This window comes from Silene latifolia, chromosome 10, assembly GCF_048544455.1.
Source record: "Silene latifolia isolate original U9 population chromosome 10, ASM4854445v1, whole genome shotgun sequence".
Taxonomy (NCBI): Eukaryota; Viridiplantae; Streptophyta; class Magnoliopsida; order Caryophyllales; family Caryophyllaceae; genus Silene; species Silene latifolia.
Window position 1 is genome coordinate 149,354,025 of NC_133535.1, and position 27,442 is coordinate 149,381,466.

The following is a 27,442-nucleotide window of genomic DNA, read 5'->3' on the forward strand; positions in this document are numbered from 1 at the left end:
CGTTTGAAGGCACTTGCTGATCAATTGAAGAACGTCGGTTCACCGGTCACCAATAATCGTCTTGTTCTTCAACTTGTCTCCGGTCTCACACCGGCATACCAAGGCGTGGGAACAGTCATTCGACAAGCCAACCCGCTACCTGAATAAGGGGCTCCCATGATTTAAGCATTGGACCTAACAGTCATCGAGTTCCAATGCCAGATGAATATTATCTCAATAAAAAATTTAAGATGAATATTATCTTAATAAAAAATTTAAGTTGACCTGGGTTACTTTACGATAATAAATATATTTTTCACATGGTAGAATAAACAATTTTCATAACCAATCTTTGGTTGGCGCAGTGGTGGCATGGGTCTGCGCTTGGTAGGGAGGTATGCGGATCGATCTCCCACAACTGCGATTGGGAGGGGTTTAAATACCGTAATCCTTGGACACGCCCCGAAATCCGGATTAGTCGGCCCAATGTGGTTCGGATTACCGGATGGTTTAGACCAAAAAAATAAACAATTTTCATAAGCTCACTTAAAAGAAAAAAACAATTAAGTAACCCGTGCAACACACGGGAACAAAATCTAGTAATTTATATTTTTAATAAATTCTTGTTTAAGTTACTTAAGATACATCTTATTTAAGACTATATAATATCAATTTCAATGGTAAAATGGATCCAAGTAGATTTTACTTAAGTAATATGGGTAAACAATAGTTTGTTTTATTATTTTCAAGTAATAGTAATTGAATCCGTTATACTATTAAAATCCAAACACAACCGTGTTAGGCAAGACCAGCTATATATTTTCCGTCAAAAAAAAAAGATTTTTAACTATTTCGTAGTCTTTAAGATCTCATAGATAAAAAGACAGTCTTATTGTAAATATATTTTATTTATTTATTTGGTTTTTTTGAGAACTACTAATCCGAGTGAACCACATTTTGAGAATTGCTATCAAGATAAAAAAAAAATTTAAAAACTGTTACCATATTCATTGGTTCGGTTAAAAGTCAGTACCAATTCACACCGAGCCCCAATTTTTGACGTGAAAGACTAAACTACCCATTCTTTAACCTTTACCCTTTTTTAAACCCCAACCCCCGCTGGCCCCCCTCCTCTTACCCAGACGCATTCCTCAACTTGATCACTCTACTATATCAAATTCACCTTTATTACTCTAATTTTCAACTTCATCACTCATACTCTATCAAATAACTCTACTCATTTGAAGAATTTAATCTAACAAAATTCACTTTCTTCACTTAAGTTTATTTAACCGGAAAGCCCTTTATTTGTCGACATTTTCTACTCATTCTCAGGTTTCCTTTCCTACTTTACCCTTTATTCTTAATCAACCTTTAATTTAGTAGTACAAATTCATAATGTTTATTGATTTCCTCGGTTATTTGTTTATTATATTGTATGGTTGAATTCTTGATTAGATTCCATAAAACCCTAGTTTTTCGATTTTTTAATTTCATTGAAATTTGCTCCATTGATTTCTTTAATTAAACTTTTGTCTTTGTTATCACTTCAAACCCGATTGAGTGCATAGATTTCACTAATTCAATTGGTTGTTTTCTAAAAAGTTGATAGCTTTCCTTTATCTAAAATTGTATAAACCCATTGTTTAATATGCTAATGTTACATTACCCTTGATTCGACAGGAGTTGATGGAGTAAAAGGGCTGAGAGTGAATTGAAAGGAAATGTTAACTGATAGTATAGATTGAAAGAGAAAAGGAAAGATTGGAAATGAAATATTATATTACCTGATGAAATAAGAAAAATAAAAGAGAGATTGACGATGGATTAATGGATTAGAAGTAGGGGTGTTCATTGGTCCGGGACCGGACCGGACCGGACCAAACTCTCTGGACCGAAGACCAAATAAGGGTTAAGAGGCGGACCAAGGACCGGACCATATTAATATTGGTCCGGTCCGGTCTGGACCATAAAAACACGTGGACCGGACCAGAGCAGACCAAATGGACCAAATATTATTGTCATTGACATGTTTTAGCATATAAACTAGAACTCGAAAAGTTCGTAATGATCAAAATAAACAACATTATTTTCTTACTAGATTTAACTACATAAGTACACACCTTATAATACGTGTAAACAAAGTAGAAAATAAAATCAATAATATTACAAATTTAAAAATTCTTTTATTACATAACTTCGGTCCATGGTCCGGTCCGCGGTCTATTCGGATTGGTCCAGGACTGGACCGAAGACCAAAGTAGAGTAAATAGGTGGACCGTGGACCGGTCTAAACAAATTTCGGTCCGGTGTGGTCCGGACCAAATGGTCCGGTCCAGTCTGGTCTTTGGTCCGGACCACAGAGTGAACAACCCTAATTAGAAGATTGTAGTCTTATAAAGAAGAGGAAAATGTTACGGAGTATAAGGAAGAGTGGAAGGGTATAATAGGAAGAGAAAATATAACTTAATCTAAAGATTTGAAATGAATGACTGAGATTCATTCATTTAGCCTCGTTTAATGATTTCGTACTGACTTTTAATCGAACAAATGCATATAATACTCCGTAGCAGTTTTTTTTACCTTGATAACAGTTCTCCAAAAGGAGTGATTTACTCGTGGTAACATTATAAAAAAACCATTTTATGTGTAAGACAAGTCCAATAACAAAAAACCCAATAAAATTCTTTAATAAATTAGTAAAAATTTTTTTTATTTTGATAACCTAATGTTTCAGTATTACTCATAAAATATCGAGTTATTAAAATAAAATTAAAATACAAATATAATCTAATGATAAGTTTGGGCTTTTCTCCTATTGGACCAGTCCTATACTATAGAACGGTCCTATAAGAGAGTTACTGAAACAATATTTATTTTTGAAATTGAGCATATGGAAATAATTCCACTCTACCAAACTACTTGAGCCCATTTACTAACTAAAACTCAACCCGAATTGGTCTTTTCTTCTTCTTCTTCACTCTTCAATCCTACTTCATAATTCAACCCAGAATCAGAAACCCTAAACCCCCAAATCCCTCAATCAATCAACAATGGAAGATGTATGCGAAGGAAAAGACTTCTCCTTTCCACAAGAAGAAGAAGAAATCATCGTATTATGGGATAAAATACAAGCATTCAAAACCCAATTAGCCAAAACCAAGGATTTCCCCGAATACATTTTCTACGATGGTCCGCCTTTCGCTACCGGTTTACCGCATTACGGTCACATTCTAGCTGGAACAATCAAAGATATTGTGACCCGGTACCAATCAATGACGGGTCATCATGTGACCCGCCGGTTCGGGTGGGATTGTCATGGGGTTCCGGTTGAGCATGAAATTGATTTGAAACTCGGGATTAAGTCCCGGTCCGATGTGTTGGAAATGGGGATTGGAAAGTATAATGAAGAGTGTAGGAGTATTGTTACTAGGTATGTTAAGGAATGGGAGATGGTTGTTAAGAGGACTGGTAGATGGATTGATTTTGAAAATGGGTATAAGACTATGGATTTAGGGTATATGGAGTCTCTTTGGTGGGTTTTTTCGGAATTACATCGAAAAGGACTTGTTTATCGTGGGTTTAAGGTTTGTGATTATGATTGTTTGTTTGTTTTAAAACGTGGGTTTTGATTGTTCTTGTGATTGATTAATTGGGTTTTGCATTTGGTTGATTTTTGTGATTTATAATCAGTTTGTAGTAGTGGTAACACTAGTAAGGATGCATATATCTGACCCTCTTAATCGCATATTTTGCTGACAACATTTAGGTTGTAGTTGGTTTAAGGTTTGTGATTCTTATTTTGTTGGTGGAATTTTGATGTTTTTGTGATTGAGAATGATGGTTTTTGCATTTGACCAATGTTACTGATTTCTAGTGGTAAGGATGCATATGTTTAACCCCTTAAACTCGGTAATTGTTGGTGTCCTTGAGGCATTTGGGTGATGTTGGTTGTTTGGATAGTTAATTTTCTCATTGTGTAGTTGGGTTTTGATTGATTTCTTGTTTTGAGATGTGGGTTTTGATTGTTTTTGTGATTGATTAATTGAGTTTTGAATTTGGTTCAATTAACGACTTATAGCCTGTTTTCTAGTAAGGGTGTGGATGCTGGATGCGTATATCTGACCCCCTTTACTCGGTAATTGCTGGTGCCCTTGGGGCATTGGGGTAATATCGTTGGTTTGAGATGAATTTGGTTTTTCTTTGGTGTTTGATGATTGACGTTAGCTCAATTTCTTGTTTTTAGCTGGTTTTAGTCGTTCGTTTTGTCCATGTTTGATTTTGAGGCATGGGTTTGATAAATTTTGTGTTTGCTTAACTTGGTTTAGCTCAAGATAGGTTTATGGCAGATGCGGCTGATGCTTAGTTATTTGCGATATGGGTTTGAAATGTATTTTTTGGAGTTGGAATTTGTTGAAGTTTTGGTATTTGAGTTGTGTTTGGGGTTCATTGACTTTGTTAAGCTCAGCTTGGTTTATTTGTGGCTGTTTTTTTAAGTTGATTACAGCTCAGTATGGCTAGTTTAGTTTGGAAGATTATTCGGTTTCTCTGGTTCTTTTTAGTTTATTTTGGGTTTGAGTTTTAAGTGTTACGGAGTATAACACTTTTGGTTATCTGCTGGTGCACTTAACGGCATTTGCTCAGTTTGTGACGAGATTCAACGTTTTATTCTAAGTTTTAAATGGCTTTTATATTTGGCTGAATGATCCGTTTTTGAGGGATATGTTTGAATTTCTTTGTCGTTTTTACGCAAGATTTCTATATTGTCAGGTCATGCCATATAGTACAGGCTTGAAGACACCTCTATCGAACTTTGAGGCCAATTTGAACTATAAGGTTTGGTTTTGCAATGTTGCTACTTCATGATCATAAGTGTCGAATTTCTTGTTTCATTAGATACCGGGCATCCTGTGTTAATGCTAACATTGAGATTTGCTGATGGTGCAGGAAGTACCAGATCCTGAAATTATGGTCACTTTTCCCATTGTCGATGATCCGCATAATGCATCTTTTGTTGCATGGACTACAACGCCATGGACCCTTCCTAGTAACTTGGCATTATGTGTCAATGCCAAATTTGTGTATGTTAAGGTCAGTTTTTGATGTTGCTGGATATTTAAGTTGATTAGTTACTCCTGAAATTTTTAGAGTTCGCATCAAGTGACATGAAGAATGATTCTTGTATTTTTTAGATTTCATGATTTTTGGCAAATCTTTTGTTTAATGCATGAATTGGGGTTCTAATATAGTGTCTGGCTTGTTTACTGCATCTTGATAGGCCCGGTAAGTGAAGTCGGGGCCCCACACATTGTATGCTAAGTTTGGCCATACTTACTCTTGTAGGAAGTGATGCTTTATTTACTTCTCCACTCCCTCCAAGTTTAATTTAGGCCTTCAGGGAGGATTTTCTACATAGATTCTGCATATGTAGCCACTAGCTTAAAAACAAAAGCGTCCGTAAACTTAACCCAGTGGGCAGATTTCATAATTTGGTATTTTTTACAAAACCTTGAAACAAAAGGTAGCAAAAAATTAGAAAAAACACTAAAGGTAATCTTTCACAAAGTTGGGTAAAGAAAGATGCTTTTTCACAGAAAAAAAAAAGAACTTTCTGTAAGAAATATGAATCAGTTGTATGCTGACCAGTTAATTGAAAAGATAAGCATCCATCCGGAAAGCTGGTTGAATGTCAACGTGAACAAGAAAGTTGATTGGATCGTCTCCATCAATCAATCAATACTATATATTAATTCCAGAAACCAAGGGACTTCAATGTAATTAAAGAAAGTTATAGAAATCAATACTATATATTAATTCCAGAAACCAAGGGACTTCAATGTAATTAAAGAAAGTTATAGAAATTAATTATACTATATAGTTTTAAATCACTAGCACCGTGTGATGGACCCAATTAAGGGATCTCAATGCAAATATTTTATAATTTGGGTTAAAATTAAATTATATAGAAGCTTCGTAATTTTCCTAAATATTTGTAAGAGACTAAAACATGGTCAATTTCCTTAAAATAAAATAATCAATTAAAATAGTCAATTTCCTTAAAATAAAATAATTAATTAAGATGATCAATTTCGAGGAGACTAAAAGTAAGAAGATGCTTGGTAATTTTCCTAAATATTTATTGAAGACTAGAAGATGGTCAATTTCCTTAAAATAAAATAATTAATTAGTATAAACATGCACACTTATGGTATTAATTATTATCATCATAAAATTATATATTAAATTTAAAATCTATGCAATTTTATTAAACTTTATAGGTTATTAGATGTATAGAGATGTTAATTATTTAACATACAAAAATATAATATAAGTAGGTTATAAATAATTCAAGTTAGATTCCATAATATATAATATTGCATAATTCTTTCGATTTGATTTAATGCATATATGTAATATATTTATATAAATATATAATCTCCTTAAAATTGCATGCCTAAGTAGTAAAAGTAATTTCGTAGTAAAGAAAAGAATCGTAGTAACATTGGATATAGTTATCAAATAATACCTCGCAAGTGAAACCGTGAGGATGTCGTTGCCTAGGTCCCCTTAGTCATGGGTCTTTTGGTTGAATCTCGTGTCGGTTTAGTAATTCTCGGCGGACTTGCCTACTTCTCCTTACCCCGCTCTTGAATTTGTTTCTTGAGCATTGATCACACTAGGGTAGCTTGAGCCATGCTTAGGGGGTTGGCACCTCCGTTGGCACTTCTGAGACGGTACTCCCGACCAAGACCGTGTTTTGTTGTTTGAAAAATCCGGCCACTTAGATGAGGAAAGTGGACCATTTTGTTAGATGCATTCTATTATCCTCACGGTTTTCACTCCTCACATTTCGTAGTAAGTGGTAGAAACATCAACGTGAGTAGTGAAATAATCAATATTAATGCGTCAATAGTGAAAGTAACAATAATTACGGCGGGAGTAGTGAAATTATCAATATTAATGCGGCAGTAGTGACAGTAATAATAATTAGGGCGGGAGTAGTGAAAGTAACAATGATTACGAGCAAGTAGTGAAATGTTATTACTATTGTTTCATTAATAAGAGTAAAATATTAATAGCGGGAGTAGTGAATTTGTCTCTAAATTTATTTCGTCGTAATTTTAGGATATGTCATAGAAAAATATATTAATGATAAATTTATGGGTTATGCAACTTTAAGTAATTTTATTTAATGAAAAAAAAATTAATGGTAAGTAGAGGTAGCCCGGGCGAAGCCGGGCACCAATACTAGTATATACAATTCTTGAAAATGGCTTCTACTTTCAGGAACAAGTACATCAGCTGTTTCACCATCTTTACATAACAATATTCATGAAACAGAGATACCTTCCTTGTCGACTGCACTTGTAATACTTACTTGTATATGTTACATGTGTATCTTATTGAATCTTTCTACTCCGTAATAGTTATGTAACGTAAAAGCTTCTGATGACTTAATCAACCAGTTATGCACAGGTTTACAATTTCTTATGTTGAAGGTTGTGTTTCCAGTTGGGGGTATATTGAATATCTTTTTCAGTTATATGAATCAATAACTTAAATGATTCATGAGTATGATTCCCGATTAAAATTTTGTTCACAGGTAAGAAGCAAAGTTACTTCCACAACCTACGTGGTTGCAGAGTCCCGTATGTCTCAACTTCCTAAGGAGAAACTGAAAACTGAGAGTAAGCCAAATGGAGATGCAAGTGATTCAAAAAATGCCAAGCCTAAAAGTAAGGGATCCACTTCTAATAAATCTTCAACAGACGATAGTTCATATGAGGTATTGGAAAAGCTGCCAGGTGCATCATTGGTTGGACAGAAGTGAGTAGTCCCTTCTTTACTATTGTATAGTTCCACTTCCAGTTCGTTGAGATGCTTTTAGTGGCATTTAAGAAGGCATATGCTTATGCATTCATTATTTTTCCCTTTTGATTTTAATTAGTGATTAGTGACATTGCATTTTTGAGAAGGGCAGCATTTGGTTTATTATTATTACGTTAACTCTATAAGTAGAATGATTTTGTGATGTTCTTTACTTTAAACCTGAGGCAAAATTTACAGCGTTGCTGGCTTTGCTGTAGGTAGTCTTTGTCAATTCTCCGTGAGATTCACGACATCATTGTCAAGTTAATATATTTTGAGAATAGAACCATTGTTATTCTTCCATCTAGCTAGTAGCACTTGTTTAGAAAAAAAAGAAAATGAAAATTGGAAGAGAACTCTTCGAAAATGTTGGATTGAAAATTAAATGACCTGCGTAAAAACATTCTCTTTCGTTGGCCGGACGAAATTCCACAACTTCTGAGTAATATCTTGGATAGTATCATCTTCCTACAAATGGGGGCGTTTAAGATGAAGATTTAGGCCCTTCTGTGTAGTTATTTTGCGGTAAACTGGCTATCCTGATTTTCTCTAATATAGTGCTATGGAACCTTTTCCTAAGAGCTTATTTCGATAATATATGGTCTTTCATCTTTTACTTGAAGAATTACCATGTATCATGGAAACATACTTGATGGTTGAACATGAGAAATTCATGTTTGAATGTTAGCCCCGTGGTGTCTTGGCTTACTTGAAATCAGTGGTGTATTGTATTTCTCAATAAATTTTTCTTGTCTAAAGGGAGGCATGTATCAATTGCAGGTACATACCTTTGTTTGACTATTTCCAGGAGTTTTCTGACGTGGCTTTTAAAGTTGTTGCGGACAATTATGTGACAGATGACAGTGGAACTGGAATTGTCCACTGTGCTCCAGCTTTCGGAGAAGACGACTACCGTGTTTGCCTTGAAAATCACATCATCGAGAAGGTCCGTTTCAAACCTTTTATGTGAAATCCTGAATGCTCTTTATATTTACTTTTGAATGTTTTTATCCTATTATTTTTCTGTTTGACATGTCTAGGGACCAGACTTGATTGTAGCAGTTGATGATGACGGGCGCTTCATTGAAAGAGTTTATGACTTCAAAGGCCGCTATGTTAAGGAGGCTGATAAAGATATCATTAATGCAGTCAAGGCAAGAACATATGGCTTCCTATTCATTTCGTTTACATAAATTCTGTCAAATGTGGTAAACTAATAATGCAATAGTGATTCTCAACGATTTTCCTCGAGATGTGAACTTGACTGATAAATGAAATCAACTGCAATCATTTAATGCTATGAGTATCTTAAGATTGGTTTATTCAAAGTATCTCTGAGATGTGGCCTGTCACCTCTTCTTTTCGACTAGGAAATTTTGAATGATATATTTATCAGTTTTTCACCTTGTAGAATCGCTGATGATCTTCCTTCTCTTTACTAAGATTGGTACCCGTGGATATAGTTGACATCTAGTACAGTGTAGGTTGCTTGAGTTTGCTTTCTCCGCCTTTTATTACATGGCTTTTATTATCTTTGAATGGCCATTGCTTTCTAAAAAAAAATGTATTCTGAGTCTTGACAAATAATAATCCATCACTTCCATTTTGTATCTGACTCTGATGGTCAATTGATATAACTTCGACCATTAGTTTCTCCATATATATATATAGAGAGAGATCCGATGTAGAAGTAGTCAAATTTGTCTTTTGAAAACTTTTAACATTTTCATATTGTTATCATTTTAAAAAAGTAGTAATCATTGTATGTGAGAAAAATGTTGATAAAAGTTCACATTATTAGCTAATTCGAAGGTCAGATTTGGACAATAAGCTCCATATATATAAATTGGACCATTAGTTGCTCGACAGATTTAGTGTGTATAATTAACTCAGGAAATCTCTCTCTTTTGTTACAGCAAAAAGGCAGACTTCTCAAGCAGGGGAATTTTACCCACTCTTATCCTTTCTGTTGGAGATCTGAAACCCCTCTAATTTACAGAGCCGTTCCAAGCTGGTATGTGTAAAAAAATTGATGGTCATTTGCATTGCTCAACATTTTATGTGAGCGAAAAAGGTGATATGCTAGGCTGTTACAAAAATTGGTGAAGATTATAGATATTGGTATGATACAATTTCAGTAGGTGTTGTTGAGTCACACATGTATGCTATGCTTTACCTCATGTATACAAGATACATTCTTCCTTTGGTTGACTGGATGAATCTTGTAGTTGGCCTAGTTATGTAGCTGCTTAGAGCTATGATAGCTCGTCAGCCTTTAATGTGTGTAAAAACACTATGAATATCATCATTTATTCATCATTTTCTTTCAAAATGGAAATAAGTAAGGATTTATTGATATGCTAGCTCATTGATTTGCGTTAGTGACAATTAAAGGTTCATTTATGGCCTGTGGTTGTAGAGAAGGAATGATAACACTTGTTTTCAATTCTGAAGTTTTATCAATATTCACACTATGCGGTTTTAACCATTTGGTCTTTACATGACGTTGCAGATATAGATTGTCATCTCAGTTGTATGGTTTGTGTCACTTGTGTAGCTGTGTCCTCCCCTTAATCCTACTATTGTTGCTGTAGGTTTGTTAGAGTAGAACAGATAAAAGATCAATTGCTGGAAAACAACAAGAAGACCTATTGGGTTCCTGATTTTGTCAAGGTTTGCATTCTTTTCTTTTGTTCCCCTTTTATTTCTTGTTCATTGTTATTCGCTTTCGTTTTTTGTTGGATTTGTTAAATTTTATCATGCTGTAATGATGTTTCTTTACCTACTTTACAGGAGAAACGTTTCCACAATTGGCTGGAAAATGCTAGGGATTGGGCAGTCAGTCGAAGTAGATTTTGGGGTACTCCTCTTCCCGTATGGATGAGTGATGATGGAAAGGAAATGCGAGTCATTTCTTCCATCGAAGAACTAGAGAAGGAGTCCGGAGAAAAGGTTTGTTTCGTTTATAATAAAAAAGCATTTCTTAGATGCTAAGTAACAAAAGAAGGGGATGGGGAAAGGGAATTTAGCAAAGGGGAATATATTAATTGAAATGCGCATCTACTATATTGATTTTAGCTACAGCATGCATGCATTTGCATATGTTGAAATATCCTGCATACTAATGGGTACATGCTACAGGTCACTGATTTGCACCGCCACAAAATCGATCATTTAACTATCCCATCAAAGCACGGAAATGGCGTTCTTAGGCGCGTGGATGATGTAAGCCATCTTGATCAAGGCAATATGATATACTTTATTATGTGATTATGTATTTATGGAATCTATTTCTTTTACATGTCACTTGTCTATATAAAGGAAAAAGAACATTAAATAGCTGTTTTGGAGTATTATCTCTAACATATTTTTTTGCCCTAAAAATTGACTTGGAGTAAACATTTCTTTCTCCGACTTTTTTTTTGTATATTTTGTGCTATAAGTTGATGCCCAAATTTTTTAAACTTTACTTTTCATATGGCTGATTGTTTATTCTGCTGTCTGAAACATGTATATTTCTTATGGGTAGTTGCTAGTATTTATGCTACTCTTTTTGGGTTTGCATGTCTCTTAACGTCTACTTCATATATAGCCAAAATTACATTATTATTATTATTTTGGCTTGTGATAAAAGACTTGATCAAAAATCAAAATAGCTTTAAAACTCTACACGCTTCTTTTTCCATGAAGTAGTTAGAAGACTGTCTTTTTTCGGGCGTGGGTCACTTGGAAACCGTCTCTCTGTTACGGCAGGGGAAAGGCTGCATAGGCCCTGAGGAGTTCCTTTATCGCACTTGGAAGTTGGAACAGTGCTTGGGATTCTTAACCTCAATTTCTGTTTCATTTTGATTTTAGAGTAGTGAATGTTTATATGTTCATTGGCCCTTCAAGGCATAAAAGATTGCAATTTGTCATTTGTCAGAAAGGAAAATTTATATATTTCTACAAATTAAGGTAGATTTTAGATTGACCTGTTATATAGGTAACATCACCCTATTTCTGCGCTGTCATGTTCACACATTCGCAATGGAAAAGCTATGGTGCTATGTTTTTACAGTGTCAAAGAATTTCATATTATTCAAGTTTGAGTAATTGTGTGACAGAACAAAAATTTGGAGTTACCTTTTTCGTTCTTTTACTAGAAATTTTGTGCAATTTTTTTCATGTAAAAGACTTATTGGAAGTAGGAAAGGAAAAAATTCTAGAAAAAGAGAAATACCCATATCGAAATAGAACGATAAATACCAGTATTCCATTACAGCAAGTCTTTATTTTAAAAAGTTGCCCAATCCCTGAGAATCTTAGTTTAGTTGACAACTTTCCCTTTTTCATGTGGTTACCACAGTGTTTTCTTTAATAGTATAGTAGTGTCCTCATTTGTTTCAATGTTGTGTTCTTGCAGGTGTTTGATTGCTGGTTTGAAAGTGGTGCAATGCCTTATGCATACATTCATTACCCTTTTGAAAACAAAGAGCTTTTTGAAACCAATTTTCCAGGGCATTTTGTGGCTGAAGGGCTGGATCAAACTCGCGGATGGTTAGTTTCTTTCTTCATTTACATTGTTGGTGGGTGCTTAATCTTTGCTAATTAGTTTAGTAGGAACTCCACTCCTGAAAAAAAATTTCGTACTATAAAAAAAAAAAAAAAAAAAACTGAAAAACTTTGCTGCTGGTTTAGTGTTGTTTTTCTTCTTGTTGATTATTGGATTCAGCCCATCACATGTAGGCGAGTTGTTTTAAATACCATCCTAATAATAGCTAGAATTCATGCTCATCCTATGCAAACACCATAACATAATTAGAAGTAATCCCTTCGTTTCATTGAATTTTCTCCTATTCAGATTGAATCGCGATCGGTTAGAGTGTGTATCATAGCGCTTTCTTAACTATATATATCAGACACTCTATAAGACTATAACCACATATTGCTTATCGGCGAATGTCGCATATATTCATAACGATTTGCGACCTTGGTTCTTTCTAAATATGCTTCAACTATATAGCCATTGTGGTTATTATCCGACCGAACAGTTGTGAATCTTGCTCATTCGATAAAAGTCAAAAGAACCATAAAAGTAGGTCATTAAACTTATTTTTCCTTTATGTTGTTATTTTGAATTTTGGAATGTCAAGTCAAATTTGGTTCTGGTATATCAACTAGAAACTTGTGTTTGTAGGTTCTACACTTTGATGGTCCTTTCCACTGCATTATTTGGTAAACCTGCATTTCAAAATCTCATCTGCAATGGACTTGTGCTTGCCGAGGATGGTAAAAAGATGAGTAAGCGACTGAAGAATTACCCTGCACCCTCAGAAATTCTGAATGAATATGGGGCTGTAAGTTCTATATAGTATGATGACATTTCTTTTCAGTAGCCGTATATACTTTAAGAGACATTTTAATGCTGACTATTGTATGCATCTGTATGTGCTGTTTCTATGTATTGATTTGATTTGTGTTTGTCATAGGATGCATTACGCTTGTACATAGTAAATTCACCAGTCGTACGCGCTGAGCCTTTACGTTTTAAGAAAGAGGGAGTCTTTGGCATGGTATGCTTTTATGCTTCGTTTGTTGTCCGTTTCTCTTTGCATTATTTATTTATATATTAACTTCGCTAGACAAGGATGACTAGTTTCTCTTTATTTATTGTTTGCTTGTGCTTTCAGATCAGAGATGTATTCCTCCCATGGTACAATGCATACAGATTTCTTGTTCAGAATGCCAAGCGTCTTGAAATTGAAAGCTTTGGAGTGTTCACTCCTTTGGATAAAAGTGGTTTGAAAAATTCTTCTAATGTCCTTGACCAGTGGATCAACTCAGCCACCCAACACCTGGTTCATTTTGTGCGACAAGAAATGAATGCATATAGACTGTACACGGTTTGTGGATTTTTCATCACCCAATATAACTTCACAGCTTTTGTCAATTGTTTCATGATCAGTTATCTCCTTGATAATTTATACTCCCTCCATCTCATTTATATTGTCCCATTTTCTTGCACAAATAGAGACAGTATGAATGGGAGGATGGGACTAAGATTTTTGGCAAGAGAGGTCTGGAGAATTTCTGTAAAAATTTAGTTGAGTTTGGACTTGAGGTGTTGTAAGGCAAAATGAAACGGACTTTGGTTGTTTTTACTACTTTTAGTTGTAAGATTGCATGCATCTTGATTACGCAGAAAATATGTTGACTCTCTGACATTCTTCCCCAGGTTGTCCCTCAACTTTTGAAGTTTCTTGACGATCTGACAAATATCTATGTAAGGTTCAACCGTAAACGATTGAAAGGTCGTACAGGGGAGGAAGACTGTAAGATCGCACTGTCTACCCTTTACCATGTATGTTACATCTCTGTACCTATGTACTCCCTGAGTGTTTGCTAATGTGTTCGTTCTTGATCGCATCTGAGTCTTCTCAAATTAGTATCTTAACTGCAAGAATATTATTGAGTGAAGGCAGTTAACTTGCTCGTTGCACTGCTAGGCTGTTAATTATGACCCCCTTAGTCCCACTTCCCTCATTCTCATTGGTGTGCATCATTCTGGTATATACTGCCTGGTTTTTGAGTTTATTACTAGCCAGTGACCTTATAGTTAATTATTTATGTAGCTTAGTTCATAATCACAGAGATGTCATTCAAATTACATTTCCTCATGGTCTGTATCATTGGTCCTAGGTACTGTTAACTTCGTGTAAGGCAATGGCTCCTTTGACGCCTTTCTTCACTGAAGTTTTGTACCAAAATTTAAGAAGAGTTAGTGAGGGAGCAGAAGAGAGCATTCATTATTGCGGGTTTCCTGAAGAAGAGGGGAAGGTACTCTACTAGTCTTGGGAGCCAAGTATTTTTTTTGGCTCTTTCCTTATTTTTTGCCTGTTTTTAAAATAGTTCATTAAAAGGTTCGATGAATTATATATCGCTGTAATGTTTTTATAATTTAATTGTTCTTATTTAGGGAGATGAACGCATTGTAGAAAGTGTTTCGAGGATGACAAGAATCATAGATCTTGCGCGGAATATCCGTGAGCGCCACAACAAGCCTTTAAAAACACCTCTCAGGTAGTGACTATTTTTCATCGACTTCTGTTTGTGAATCTTTTTTACCTGGTGCTACTGCTCGTGTTTTTTTAAAACAATCCCGTCAGTTCACTAAATCAGTTTCTGCTTTTCTCCTGGGGAAAAAACAGGGAGATGGTGATTGTACACCCTGACAATGATTTTTTGGACGATATCGCTGGAAAGTTGAGAGAGGTACTAATGATGCCATGGTGCATGTTATATGAGATTTTGTTGAAGCAATTTTTTTAAATTCTCATGTAGCGAGCAAGGATTTTGATGTGTGTAATTGCTAATCTCCCTCATACATCCAAAATTAACAGAAGGTTTCCTGTGTTAAAATGATATGGTGCTGAAATATGACAAGTTGCTTTTAAATAACTATATTGTAGCCTTTGTTAGTCTTTTTCCCATAATGATCCGTCTTGTTCCAGGATCCAGATGCTGAAGTGGCATTCTTTGGGGGGTGGTAATAGATGTATATAAACCATTTACCCTTACCCATGTAAATTAATACTAAAAAAAAAGTTACATAGAGATTATAGTACTAGCTTCAAGCCTGTGAGTCCATGGAATAATCTGACATTTTATACTGCATGTTATCAGTTATTTTTATTTAGTCTATTAAGTTCTTCAGAAAATTCACGATCTTCAGTACATTTTGGATTCCCTTTTTCATAGATCTGTGCGATTAGATGTGAGGTTCCTTTGGTATATGCTGAATAGCCCTCTAGAACCTCCATATGTAGTTGCTAGGAGGCGCCAAAGCTTAAGAGAAGTAGAAAGTTTGTAGGGCTTCGGGGTCATGTCTTGGACAAAAGTTGAATCTTTGCCGTGCTCCCTGTTCTAGTTCTCTTCACATGACGTCCCTGCTAATAGACACATTCACTCAATACCTGCGTCTTAATTGTCTTATGTATTGCAGTATGTTCTGGAAGAGCTGAATATAAGGTCGCTTGTACCCTGCAATGATCCTCTGAAATATGCTTCACTTCGCGCTGAGCCTGATTTCAGGTAGGCGTATTCTTCAGCTGACTAATTATATGTTCCATTGGTTTGTCATGCTAACTAAATGATAATGGTATTATTTTTCCCAGTGTGCTGGGCAAGAGGCTTGGAAAATCTATGGGAGTTGTTGCAAAGGAAGTCAAGGGAATGTGTCAGAAAGATATATTAGCTTTCGAGGAAGCAGGAGAGCTTACCATTGCTGGGCATTGTTTAAAGCTAAGTGATATTAAGGTTTGTTTTCTGTTAAATCTTAATTCCATATGCAAAAGTGCTGTGATTTTATTTTGATGGTGATCTCATATCTAATCAAAGTGTTGGTTGGACTTCTAAGATAAGGCAACTATTGATAACCTTTTAAATCAGAGTCTACGCTATCTCAGGACCGTCTGGTAATTTGGCATAGAACAGTTTTATTCAGTCTACTCTTCAAGTTATAGGAATCTCAATTATCATTGCTCAGAATTTTTATTTTAACACGACTACAGAATTACATTTGAAGTAGCCACATCAATTTCTCAAGGACCCCGCTTTTTCTCAGGATTGATATGCAATAGTTCATGTTTATTCTTTTGTTTCTTGCTTGGGGGCGGGGCGGAGGCCATACTATCTTTTATTTTAAGATGTTAATACAAGGCTTGGATCTTTGTACTGCATGTGTGCATGGGAAGGAGGTGTTGGTTTGACCATTAGATTGGAATTTCGTCTTTGAGAAAAGCCATGCCAAGGTGGCAAGGTCTATCATAATGGAATTCGTAAGTTATTAAAGGCTTGTATATATGAAAAATACGGTTCAGACAGACAAAGTAGTTCTTAGAGTTGGACAACATTACCCGCGTCTTAAGACTCAAGAGCTCCCACAAATTGTGAGGTGGAAGTGGATGTATGCAGCCTAACTTGTCGTGTTAGCAATACACAGAGACAGTTTTCATGACACAAAATAAAATTGCTTAGAGAATTACATCAAATGATTGTTATTTAGTAGTAAAACTACAGTGAGTTAGTGGGTCATGTTCAGAGAGGCGAATCCAGCAGGTAGCAAAGGGTTGCATGTGCTACCCCCCCCCCCCAAAAAAAAAGTTCAGTTGGGACGATGAAGATCTGCAACCCCATATCTGGTCATTTATAGATAATTAAGACGAAGCTCATATCTGGGCATAAGAACTTAAGTGTATCAGTGGTAAAGGGTTTAGGTTACCACCCAGTAGGTTGGAGTTCGACCCACATTCAAAGCAATATGCCGTTATTTTTTCTTTTAATTTTTTTTGCCTTATATTCCATTGAGCTGCCAATGACGACCATACATAGCAAATACAAATATTCAATTATTAACTTTTCTCCCTTTGAGCTATTTGTAATTTTTGCTTTATAAATGGGCTACCTTTTTATTTTTTGTGAATTAAGAAGTACATTTTCAAAATTATTAACAATTTTATTTTTTTACTTCAAAAAAAAATTCTTCTAGAATAATAAAATGGAGATAAGAAGCTGTTATAATATGAAAATCAAAGCCTACTCCGTATTTCTCTTTCCGTTCCGATCAATAATTATCTATATTTCAAAAGGCACCTCACAAAATATCAAATATATAACTATTTATCAGGACGGAGGTAGTACATAGCAATAGACTAACAGTTACACTTTTTTGTATCACAAAACTATAATCAAAGTTATTGTAGGAAAATAAAATGAAGATAAGTTGTTGAATTACCTAATAAAAACTTTAAACTTGTCGGATTCAACGATTGTTTAGTTCAGTTTGAATTCGATTTTTTTATGTGCAATGCAAGACACTTTTTGGGATTTTCATATCGTTCTAAATAATTTTACGCTTATTATATTTGCTACCCCAGATTTAAATCCTGGCTTCGCCGCTGGTCATGTTACTCATGTAGCTTTACTCTATCATACTAGAATCATAGAATAGCGACTCTGGCTGAAAATGGACAAAAACCTTCCTTAGATTAACAAACAAAATTGATAATTTGGATTTCATTTATGTTTAACTGCTCATACTTTTTGAAGCTTTGAACTAAGTCTGTTTGCAGTACTCCAGTTATTTTTTCTATTTTCTCATTTTATTTTAAATCGCTGTTTTGGACTTGCGTTGATCTTGTACTATTTCAGGTTTTGAGGGATTTCAAGCGTCCTGATAATACAACAGAAGAGGAAATTGATGCTGCAGGAGATGGTAAAGACTTAAGATTGATAACATGATCCTTATGTGGCAAAATGATGTAGGGAGATGTAACAAGCTCCACTGCTTCTGTGCAGGTGACGTGTTGGTTATTCTTGACTTGCGCCCTGATGATTCATTGTTTGAATCTGGAGTTGCTCGTGAGGTAAGCTTTAAATCCCTTTTAAATCATTCAGTGCTTCTAATTCAAACATTGATAAGCTAATTAATTTAAATTAGTAAATGTAAATTCATGTCACTATGTTGACACTTGACACGGTCACGTTAGGCGATGAGTCGGAATGATTGAATATTTTCAAAGATGAAGTTGGCTTCATTTGGATATGTTCTTAAATTTTGACTGTTGTCTTCAGAGCTTAGCAATTATGTGAAAGTCTCTTATCCAGTCCATTGTCATGGAAGGCTTACTAGTGTCCATTTTGTTTTTAGATTGTCAACCGCATCCAAAAGTTAAGGAAGAAGGCCAGTCTTGAACCAACTGATGTGGTGGAGGTGTACTTCAGTCCCTTGGAGAAAGATGCGTCGACTTTGAAGCAGGTTTTGAGTTCACAGGTAAATGAGTGGAAATGGATTGAGCTGGGACTGCTTTCTTTCACAAAGCTCTATTATGGTTGAGTCATAATCTATATTCCTTGGGTAATGTACGTAATGTTCAAACGTACACTGATTTGGCTTGGGGAACATGTTTGAGTTTGTAGAATGCTACTGAATTCAAATAGAGAGAATGCTGGCAACCTAGTTTGCAAACGAACTCTATTCTAGTGCAAATGATTCAGTTCGAGGACCAGCCAAATAAACACTGAACCTTGCGTCGTGTCCATATTGGTGCTGGACTGATGGATGATGTAGCCTTTGGTGTGATTATATAGATCCACATGCACACGCAGAAAGAAATAGTTGAAAGAGGGCAATATGGACTTGGGGTTCTCTTTCCGTCATGAATTTGTATCAGAGAAAAGAAATATCAAAACAAGAAACAGACTAAATTATACATTAGTTAACCTAATCTGTATATCGTTTTTACATTCTTATTTTTATCGTAGTATGCTAAGATGTCTTGTTTTCTAATCATCTGCAGGAACAATATGTGAGAGATGCCATTGGCTCGCACTTGCTTCTCCCCGAAACTAGGCCGTCTCATGCAGTAAGTTTGTCTAGTGGATTGGCCTTTAATAGGATTTGGAGTTCGACTTTAATTTTCTTCTATACTTTATGCATCCTTCACATATGGCATTCTTACCATAACTATGGTCAAACCTGGTGGTTTACAGAGTGATATAGCCTGTAATCAGTTTTACGAAGTTTTTTTTTTTTGGGAACATTGTTTAGATTTTGCACAAAACTTATGTGAGACGGTCTTACGTTTGAGATCAACCAACTAATGATATAATTATTTGCGCTAGTTCCACGTGTAGAGATTTTATGGCGGCTGTTATGGCTGCAGCTAGCTATTACAGTTTCATTAGTTTTTTCCCAGATGTAAAACTGCTGTAGAGATTTGCACGAGGTTAAACAAATTGGACTACTTTTATTCCTTTCTAACTATTTAATTTCAGATAGTTGTGGGATTATTTTTTCATGTTTTCTCTTTCTGCTGTCTTGGGTTTGCAGTTTGAGAGTAACCTATCCTTTTATTATGGATGATTTCAGGTTATCTTTTGTGAAGAAACGTTTCATGGCGTATATGATATGTCATTCACTATCAGTCTGTCCACACCGTCGTTGGTTTTCAATGATGAAGCTTTACTAAGCTTATATGAAGGTTTGTTTGAGTCTCTAACCTTTAACTAATTTGCTCATGGTTTTCTTGTTGGGTATTAAAACAATAACACGGATCTGATTTGCAGGAAACTCGAGTTTTGCTCAAGGTTTGCAGGTTTACCTTAGATCAAGAGATTATAACAGCCTGAAATCAGAATTTCAATCCGGAAATGGAAAGGTATTCTTGTCATTCAATCACTATCAGTTCCTGGATTGTTTCTTGTCAAATTTCTGGAGAAATTGAATTTGTTTGCTTTAATTTGACAAAAATTCTTCAATAATCACAGATCAGGGTTGATTGTATCAAGGACCAACCACCAGTAGACGTAGTTTTGGGCCAACATGTATTCTTGAGCGTTGGAGATCATTACATCAGCACAAAATCTGCTTGAGGAGACGCGTTTACGTGGGTTGCCTAATGTTGCACCTCATACATGATACATTATCCGATACATAGATTTATTTGAATGGCCAAATACATGATACATTGTTAGTCTGTAACAAATTTTGACAAATAGAAATAGGTAACCACATTTCGAAAGTTGGTTACTTTTGTTGATTGAAGCGCCAACAGATGTAACTCTACTTTTTCAGAAAGTTTTGTTGCAACATTGATTAGTTAATGAATTAGTTAACTCCCACCTTATCTTTCCTTTTTAATTGCCTGAAGTAGCGGAATTTTACGCTTCAGCTGCTTTATTTCGATGTGTGCCTATATTTGAATCTATATTTGGCTGCTACGGAAAAACAATTGGTAAATGTTTGCGTTTGTAAAGGATGTATCATGTATGTATATTCTTGAAAAAGCAATGGTAGTCTACACTAACCGCATATGGCTGATATGTGCGTATGTAAATCTGCAACAACAGTAATTTAAAAAGATACGGAGTAATTAGGGATCTTTCACGGTCTTGATCAAATTAACAAGCGTCTTAGTTGAGAGATCTTGCGATTTTAATATTCAATCACGGTTACTTGAGTATATGAAAGTTCCATGGAGACGAATGTCGAGGAAAAGGTTAAAAGGCGGAAATGCAATACGAGTTTCCCAACATTCCTGAAGACCTTCAGATTGATATTTTGTCACGGCTGCAACCGAATGCACTGTCAAGATGCAAGTGTGTTTCCAAACACTGAAATGATACATTAACCATTCAGGCTTTCTTGCTTCGACACTCTCGTTCGTATGATAAACATCCAAAACTTGGTTTTGTGGCACTCTGGAGTACTTGGGGAAAACACTCGGTTTTGTCATTCGAGCTGAATGATGACAACACTCCCAAAACGACGATTATGACTGCAACAAAGCTAAAAACAACTGCCTGTCGGATCAAAGTGCAGGATGTATATTTCAGTTATTTTTTTATGGGTCGTCCTTATTACATGTCGAATATATGCAACGACCTCATTTGTCTCTTTAATCCATGTTTAACGTATGCTTTTCTTTTAAACTTAAAAACTGGGGATTTTGTCCGTCTTCCAGGAATAACTACGAAGTCTGAGGAACCTTACAGATTTTGGTGTGCATTAGGGTTTGATCCTGTACATAAGGTATTCAAGGTTCTGAGTATTAATTACGGAAGCAAAAGCAAAGAGCATACTACTACCAGGCCGCGATATTAACTGTTGGAACGAAATATTGGAACCCGATAGACAATGAAAGTTTACCGCGTTCAGTGGTTAAGAACCTGCCTTCGTGGAGTACCATCAAATGCACTGATATCCTTTGTTTTGATGGAGTGATTTATTGGGCCTACAAAATTCAATCGATAATGTTACTGTGATTACCGTTGTTGCTTTTGATTTGAATTGCGAGGCTTTCAGAGATAACGAGCTTATCACGACACCCATGAGAGATGGGACATTCATCTACTATTTGACAACATCGAAAGAGTGCCCAACTCTGTTAATTTGCAAGATGAAAAATGATGACATTGAAGAGGTAGAACAACGGACATTGTTCAACCATAGAGATCCGAATGCGGCTTGGAAGAGGAGGAATTTTACTAATCATAATTTTCCAAAAATCTCACCTTATTACCGCACTTGTGGGAGAACTACTGCAAGAGGAAGCGCCCTGGTACAAAATTAATCAATGGCTCGAGAATTTTGATACGAAAAATTTCTTTAATTGCATAAATTGATAGATAGAAAATTAGAGCCCAATTCAAATAATTTCATCCAATAAAAGAAAAATAAAGGAAAAGGGCTCTCACTAAGATGTTACAGTACAAATAACTCATTTTTCGACACTAAGGCAATAACCCTGAAAATAAAGGTACTGCCGGAGAATCTTAGCCTGAACTTGAAGCTACTGCTTGACGGTCATCAGTTTGCTCATCATCTAGGGTGGGAGGTTTGGGAAGGAGACCGAGTACCTTGAACATGTCTTGATCAGCATCAAAGTCGTTATTAGCTGTCGTTAACAGTTTCTCGCCAGTGAAAATGGAGTTTGCACCGGCTAGAAAACACAAGGCTTGTTCCGGAACGGAAAACCGAATCCTCCCAGCTGATAGCCTCACCATTGCCTTTGGCATTACTATGCGCGCTGTTGCTATCATTCGGATCATCTCCCATATTTCAACCGGCTGAAAAGGGAGGGAACAAGACCAGTAAATAATCCGATGTTTATTGTGTTACAACTTAGAAGTACTCAGTATCAAGGAAATGTGTGGATATAAGACACATTCTGATGAACTTTGAAAAATATTAAGCAATTAATGTAACTACAAAAAAAGCTAGCATTGACCTTCTAGAGTGCAGACCTCTAAAGGCAAGAATCACACACACAATGGCAATTCAAGCAGTGATATACGTAAGTACGAACAAAAGATTTACTTTTATAAACTCGGTACACAAATACATAATGCTAGAATTTAACGCATTGTTTTGTTCTGAAATGGAACTTTGAGAAAATATATGAGAATGAGAGTGAAGCTACCTTCTGATCTTCAAGAGGAGTGCCTTTAACAGCAACTAGTGCATTAATCGGGACACTCTCAGGGTGCGTGGGTAGAGTTGCCAGTGTATGCAACAAACCTACTCGGTCCTCAGCTGACTCTCCAAGCCCAATTATTCCTCCTATATTGATAGACAAACGAGAAACAATCAATGAGGCAAGGTTCGTAACTTCACAAGGTAGCATCACTAAATAACCTACATCTTGCCATGAAATCTAACGGTTTTGTGGACAGAACGACCATCCGAAAAAACATTGTAACCCGTTACCCGCCTATGGATAAAATAGAAGCACCATGGCAAAATTTTAAGAGTGATACACTGTTGAGTTCCTAAATTATGCTCTTTTCATTTCAGCGACTTATTTGACTTTATTTATCAAAAAACAAGTTCAAATGAGGCTTATTCATTACCAAAACGAGGGAGCAGTGGGAGATAAGTACGACTATATAGTTACTTACCACAACAAACATTTATGCCTGCTTCACGTACAAACTCAAGGGTCTGTAATCTCTCATCATATGACCGCGTTGTAATAATATTAGGGTAGAATTCTCTTGACGTGTCAAGATTATGATTGTATGCTGTAAGACCTGCCTTCTTTAGATCTTCTGCTTGCTGCTTCTCCAGCATGCCTAAGGTGCAGCAGACCTCCATGCCCATTTCCCTGTCAATAAAATGTTTTCAGTGAAAAAATAGTGACTTATATAGTAACTTAGAAACTTTAATCTACATAACTGTAAAATGAGCTTATAAATATCAGTAGCAGCAAACTAGCACAGTACTTTACAAATCACTCTTTGAACCAACAAGGCAACAAGTCATAAATCACACACCGATTTTCATAAGGAACCGGTCAAAAAGTATCACAGCTTCAAAGCCAATTAGATTCTTTTTCAAGCGATTAATTCGAATGAGATACATATAGCGACACTATAAAAACAGTCGTAATAGCATACTATTATTAAACTAACTAATTTTTCACGTGAATAAGTAATAGTCTCAAAGAGAGGGGAGTCTCTGCAATGGGTCCCTACTCTTACATCAAAATTTGGGAAAAAATATTAATTACAGAGTCAAAAATAAGTATAACCACCTTATTTCTTTTACATAATCGAGAATTTGCTTGAAGTTAGTCTTCCTCCCAACAGTGTCTCTCCAGGCAGCACCCATGCAAAAGCGTGTACTGCCAGCCTCTTTTGCCTACCAATGTAACCAAAAATGTCAATTCATAAAATAGATGCCGCAGCCTTCAAGAGCATGATAGACCATCCAATCCAATATCGTTCATAAGAAAAGCCTCAGTTATCTTGGGACTATCATTTGGATACTTACTGTGGCTAGGTTGCAAGTACCGGACAGGAGTGTATCTTGGTGTATTAGAGAAAATTATTTCGTGAAAAGATTCATATTTTTGGCCTAAACTGAAATGTCAATACATGACAGGTGATGACACACAGCCAAAGAACAAAGAGTTGCAACAAAGTAATATTGATTTGGCCAGTCAAATAAATCTGGTACAATATGCATGAAGAAATTTGCTACTCCTTAGTAGCAAAACAAAGGACCGTTTAAACAACATACAAAACCAAACAGGCAGAAAAACAATAACATAAATGGAAAAAAAAAAATTCACCCATGCGAGGTAGAAGTAAGAAAATGTATTTTACCTTCTTTGCTGACTCTATAACTGCATCTTTATTCATCAATTTTTGGGCCTTCACCCCAGTGCCATATCGAGAAGATTGAGGACAATATGAGCAATCTTCAGAGCAGCCTCCAGTCTTAACTGAAAGAAGAGTGCATTGTTGCACTTCTCTAAAGTTGTGAGCATGCCTATGAACTTGGGCCTGTAAATATGATTTTTACCATAGTCAAAGTCAGTATAACAGCGTGATTTAGTTAAACAGCGTCAGTTAAAGTGGAAAATTCGTCAAACATAGCAATCAGGACTAACTGGACATCAAATTGTATCTAAAATTTTCGTGAACAAAAAGGGCAAATACAAAGAGGACAAATATGGAGAAGTCCTTAAACTTAAAATTAAGGAATCTGCAAACAAGAGAATACTTCAGTAATCTCAGAAGTTTAGAGTAATTCAGCGCTTTTAAGAATGCAGTGAGATAATTCAAACCCATAACATCATAAGGGCAAACATTGATGAATTACTTCAGAAATCTCATCATCCACGTTTGTAGGAGAGGGAGAGAAAGTACCATGAAAAGTGTTTTTTTATATAGCACCACCGACAACAACGCTTTAATCCCCAGATAATAATTCCAAGATAATTGGGTTGGCTAACATGAACCATCCTAGTATATACTCACTACCCACTGGTAAATCCCCTCTACAAAGAAGAACCAACAATTTTTGACATAAATTATTACTGCATATACTTTAATCCAACACAATGACTGCAATAAAGCTCAAGCCTTAAGTAAAAATTTGATTTCAGTCCACGCAAAACATTTCACTGCTTCTTCTATTGATCACATTTTTCCACCTTGAAAACCCCTACGTTAAATCACCCCTTTTTACTGATGATTTATTTCAACAACTACACATAAATAACAATCTTTAAAGACCCACATCTTCTATACAATAGAAGTATTAAACACTCCCTCCGATTCTTGGAAATGCACCATTTGCTTATGATTCAAAGATTATAGCCTGTGAGTATGGGTTTTACCAATTAAGTAGTGTCATTTTACACGTCCAAATTAGAAACAAAGCAATCCTAAAATAGGCCAAAAGCGGCAAATAGGGAAGGAGTACTATACAGAACACTAGTTTAACAAAATTAAAACTTTGTAAAAGAGCCAATATCCAAATTCACAACCAACTAATACTCCCTCTGTCCCGGTCATTTGTTGTCCTTTTCCATTTTGGGGTGTCTCAGTCATTTGTTGTCCTTTCTATTTTAAGAATGAACTTGATGAGTAATTTGATCATTCTCATTCAATTTGTTCCACTTGTCATTTAGTTATTGGTCTTTTACTCTTTCATTGGTCTTTGTGCCAAAACGAAAGGACAACAATTGAACGGGACGGAGGGAGTAATTGAAAAACTCACAACCTCATTCTTATACACTGAACATTCAAGAAAACAAAAATCACTCATTTCCCCAATAATTCTCATGTAAATCGGTTTCACACGATTGTTATTGTAAAACCATTTGTTACTCTACTTAATTAACCCCACTAAAATAACTTCACTAAAGTATTTTGTAGATAGTTTTACAATGTCATTATAAAACGGTTTTACTAGAGACTTCCTCCAAATTTCCAATGGTCATTACAACCAAAACCAAAAGTGGAAGGCATAAACCCCATCTTCCCAAAGATCATTACTTCCGAAACAAAACATGGAAGGCATAAACCCCATCTTCCGAAAGATCATTACTTCCAAAGTCGAAAGCGGGCTATCAAATACCAATCAATTAGTACAATGCAAGTACTAATTATCAAGTGCGCAACAGAGAATTAGATAGAAAGGCATGAACCCCATTTCCCAAAGGTCATTACTTCCAAAACCAAAAAAGAGTCATCAAATAACAATCAATTAACACAATGCAAGCAATAATTAGCAACTACCCATCAAATAACCAGAGAAAAAGCGTAAACCCGAGACCAATGTCCACAATACCTCCGTCTTAATCACTAAAATAAACCGCCATCATTACATAACAATCAATTAACACAATGGAAGCAATAATTAGCCACTACCCAACAAATAATAAAATAAAAAGGAGCAAAACTGATTATACCCCATGAAAAAGGAGGTCAAGAACAGGGGAATCATAAATAGATTTGATTTCATCACGATTCCAATCATATCTAGGTCCATCTTTAATAGTTCTTTCAGCAAGAACAGCTGCAGCAGAAGAACTATAAGATGAAGAAAACCAACAACAATGGAGGTTTGGAATTTGAGGTCGAACAATTGGACGTATAGATCTCAACCACAACATGGTTTAGTACAAGGTTTTGATTAATGGTGTGATTAAAAGGGTGTAATTAGAAGGAAGATTGAAACTTTTGTGATAAAAGGGGAAATGTTGGGTTTAAAGAGATGGGGTTTTGGGGAGAATGTTGAAAGGTGTAAAAATGGTGGGAGGAGCTTCCGAGGAGATGCTACTATGCTAGTGAAAGTAGTTGGCGAGTAGGTGATAAACGGATATGAAAGTTGGTGTATGTATTTGCGTTTATCACTTGGTCTCCTTATCATGGCCGCGATGGCGAAAAATTAGTATTTTACGATAAAATGTGGGCACTTTTTTTAAAAGAAAATTACCCTACTTTTTTTTTTGACGGTATCAGAGCCAGTGTGACCGTATGTCACGGGTTCGAATCCTGACAACCTCAAAACTCCTCAAAAACTCGAAGTGGAAACCCAAAGACACTAGACGGGGAGCCGTGACAACTAACCACTCTTCAAGCCCAACGGGCATTTGAGTGAGGGAGCGTAATAGGAATATTTATAATAGTTGGGCCTCAACCATCACCTTAAAGTTTTGATTGAGATGGTTCATCTATCATGGTATCAGAGTCTCGTGCTCTTGATAAAGGTTAACGCCTTAAGAGTTGATCCTCTTCCATTACCACCACCCACCACTCT

The 27,442-nt window shown here is 35.7% G+C and overlaps 2 protein-coding genes across 2 annotated transcripts; one reads left to right on the forward strand and one right to left on the reverse strand.

Moving 5' to 3' along the window:
* The first annotated feature begins 2,866 nt into the window (after window positions 1–2,866).
* LOC141606319 (isoleucine--tRNA ligase, cytoplasmic-like) lies at window positions 2,867–20,506 on the forward strand. Its single transcript, XM_074425405.1, has 27 exons — window positions 2,867–3,566; window positions 4,750–4,815; window positions 4,927–5,070; window positions 7,583–7,806; window positions 8,629–8,794; window positions 8,889–9,002; window positions 9,765–9,862; window positions 10,443–10,521; window positions 10,642–10,800; window positions 10,990–11,073; window positions 12,251–12,384; window positions 13,025–13,184; window positions 13,317–13,400; window positions 13,518–13,730; window positions 14,063–14,188; window positions 14,527–14,664; window positions 14,804–14,907; window positions 15,036–15,099; window positions 15,830–15,918; window positions 16,002–16,143; window positions 18,037–18,100; window positions 18,184–18,251; window positions 18,536–18,658; window positions 19,185–19,250; window positions 19,757–19,868; window positions 19,954–20,045; window positions 20,155–20,506. The coding sequence occupies exons 1-27, from the start codon at window positions 3,033–3,035 to the stop codon at window positions 20,257–20,259; spliced, it is 3,552 nt and encodes a 1,183-aa protein (XP_074281506.1). The 5' UTR covers window positions 2,867–3,032; the 3' UTR covers window positions 20,260–20,506.
* Window positions 20,507–21,974: 1,468 nt separating this feature from the next.
* On the reverse strand, window positions 21,975–27,017 carry LOC141606321 (biotin synthase, mitochondrial). Its single transcript, XM_074425406.1, has 6 exons — window positions 26,592–27,017; window positions 24,496–24,675; window positions 23,922–24,028; window positions 23,287–23,492; window positions 22,809–22,948; window positions 21,975–22,455 (listed from the first exon to the last, which is right to left on the reverse strand). The coding sequence occupies exons 1-6, from the start codon at window positions 26,793–26,795 to the stop codon at window positions 22,162–22,164; spliced, it is 1,131 nt and encodes a 376-aa protein (XP_074281507.1). The 5' UTR covers window positions 26,796–27,017; the 3' UTR covers window positions 21,975–22,161.
* Between the last annotated feature and the right edge of the window lie 425 nt (window positions 27,018–27,442).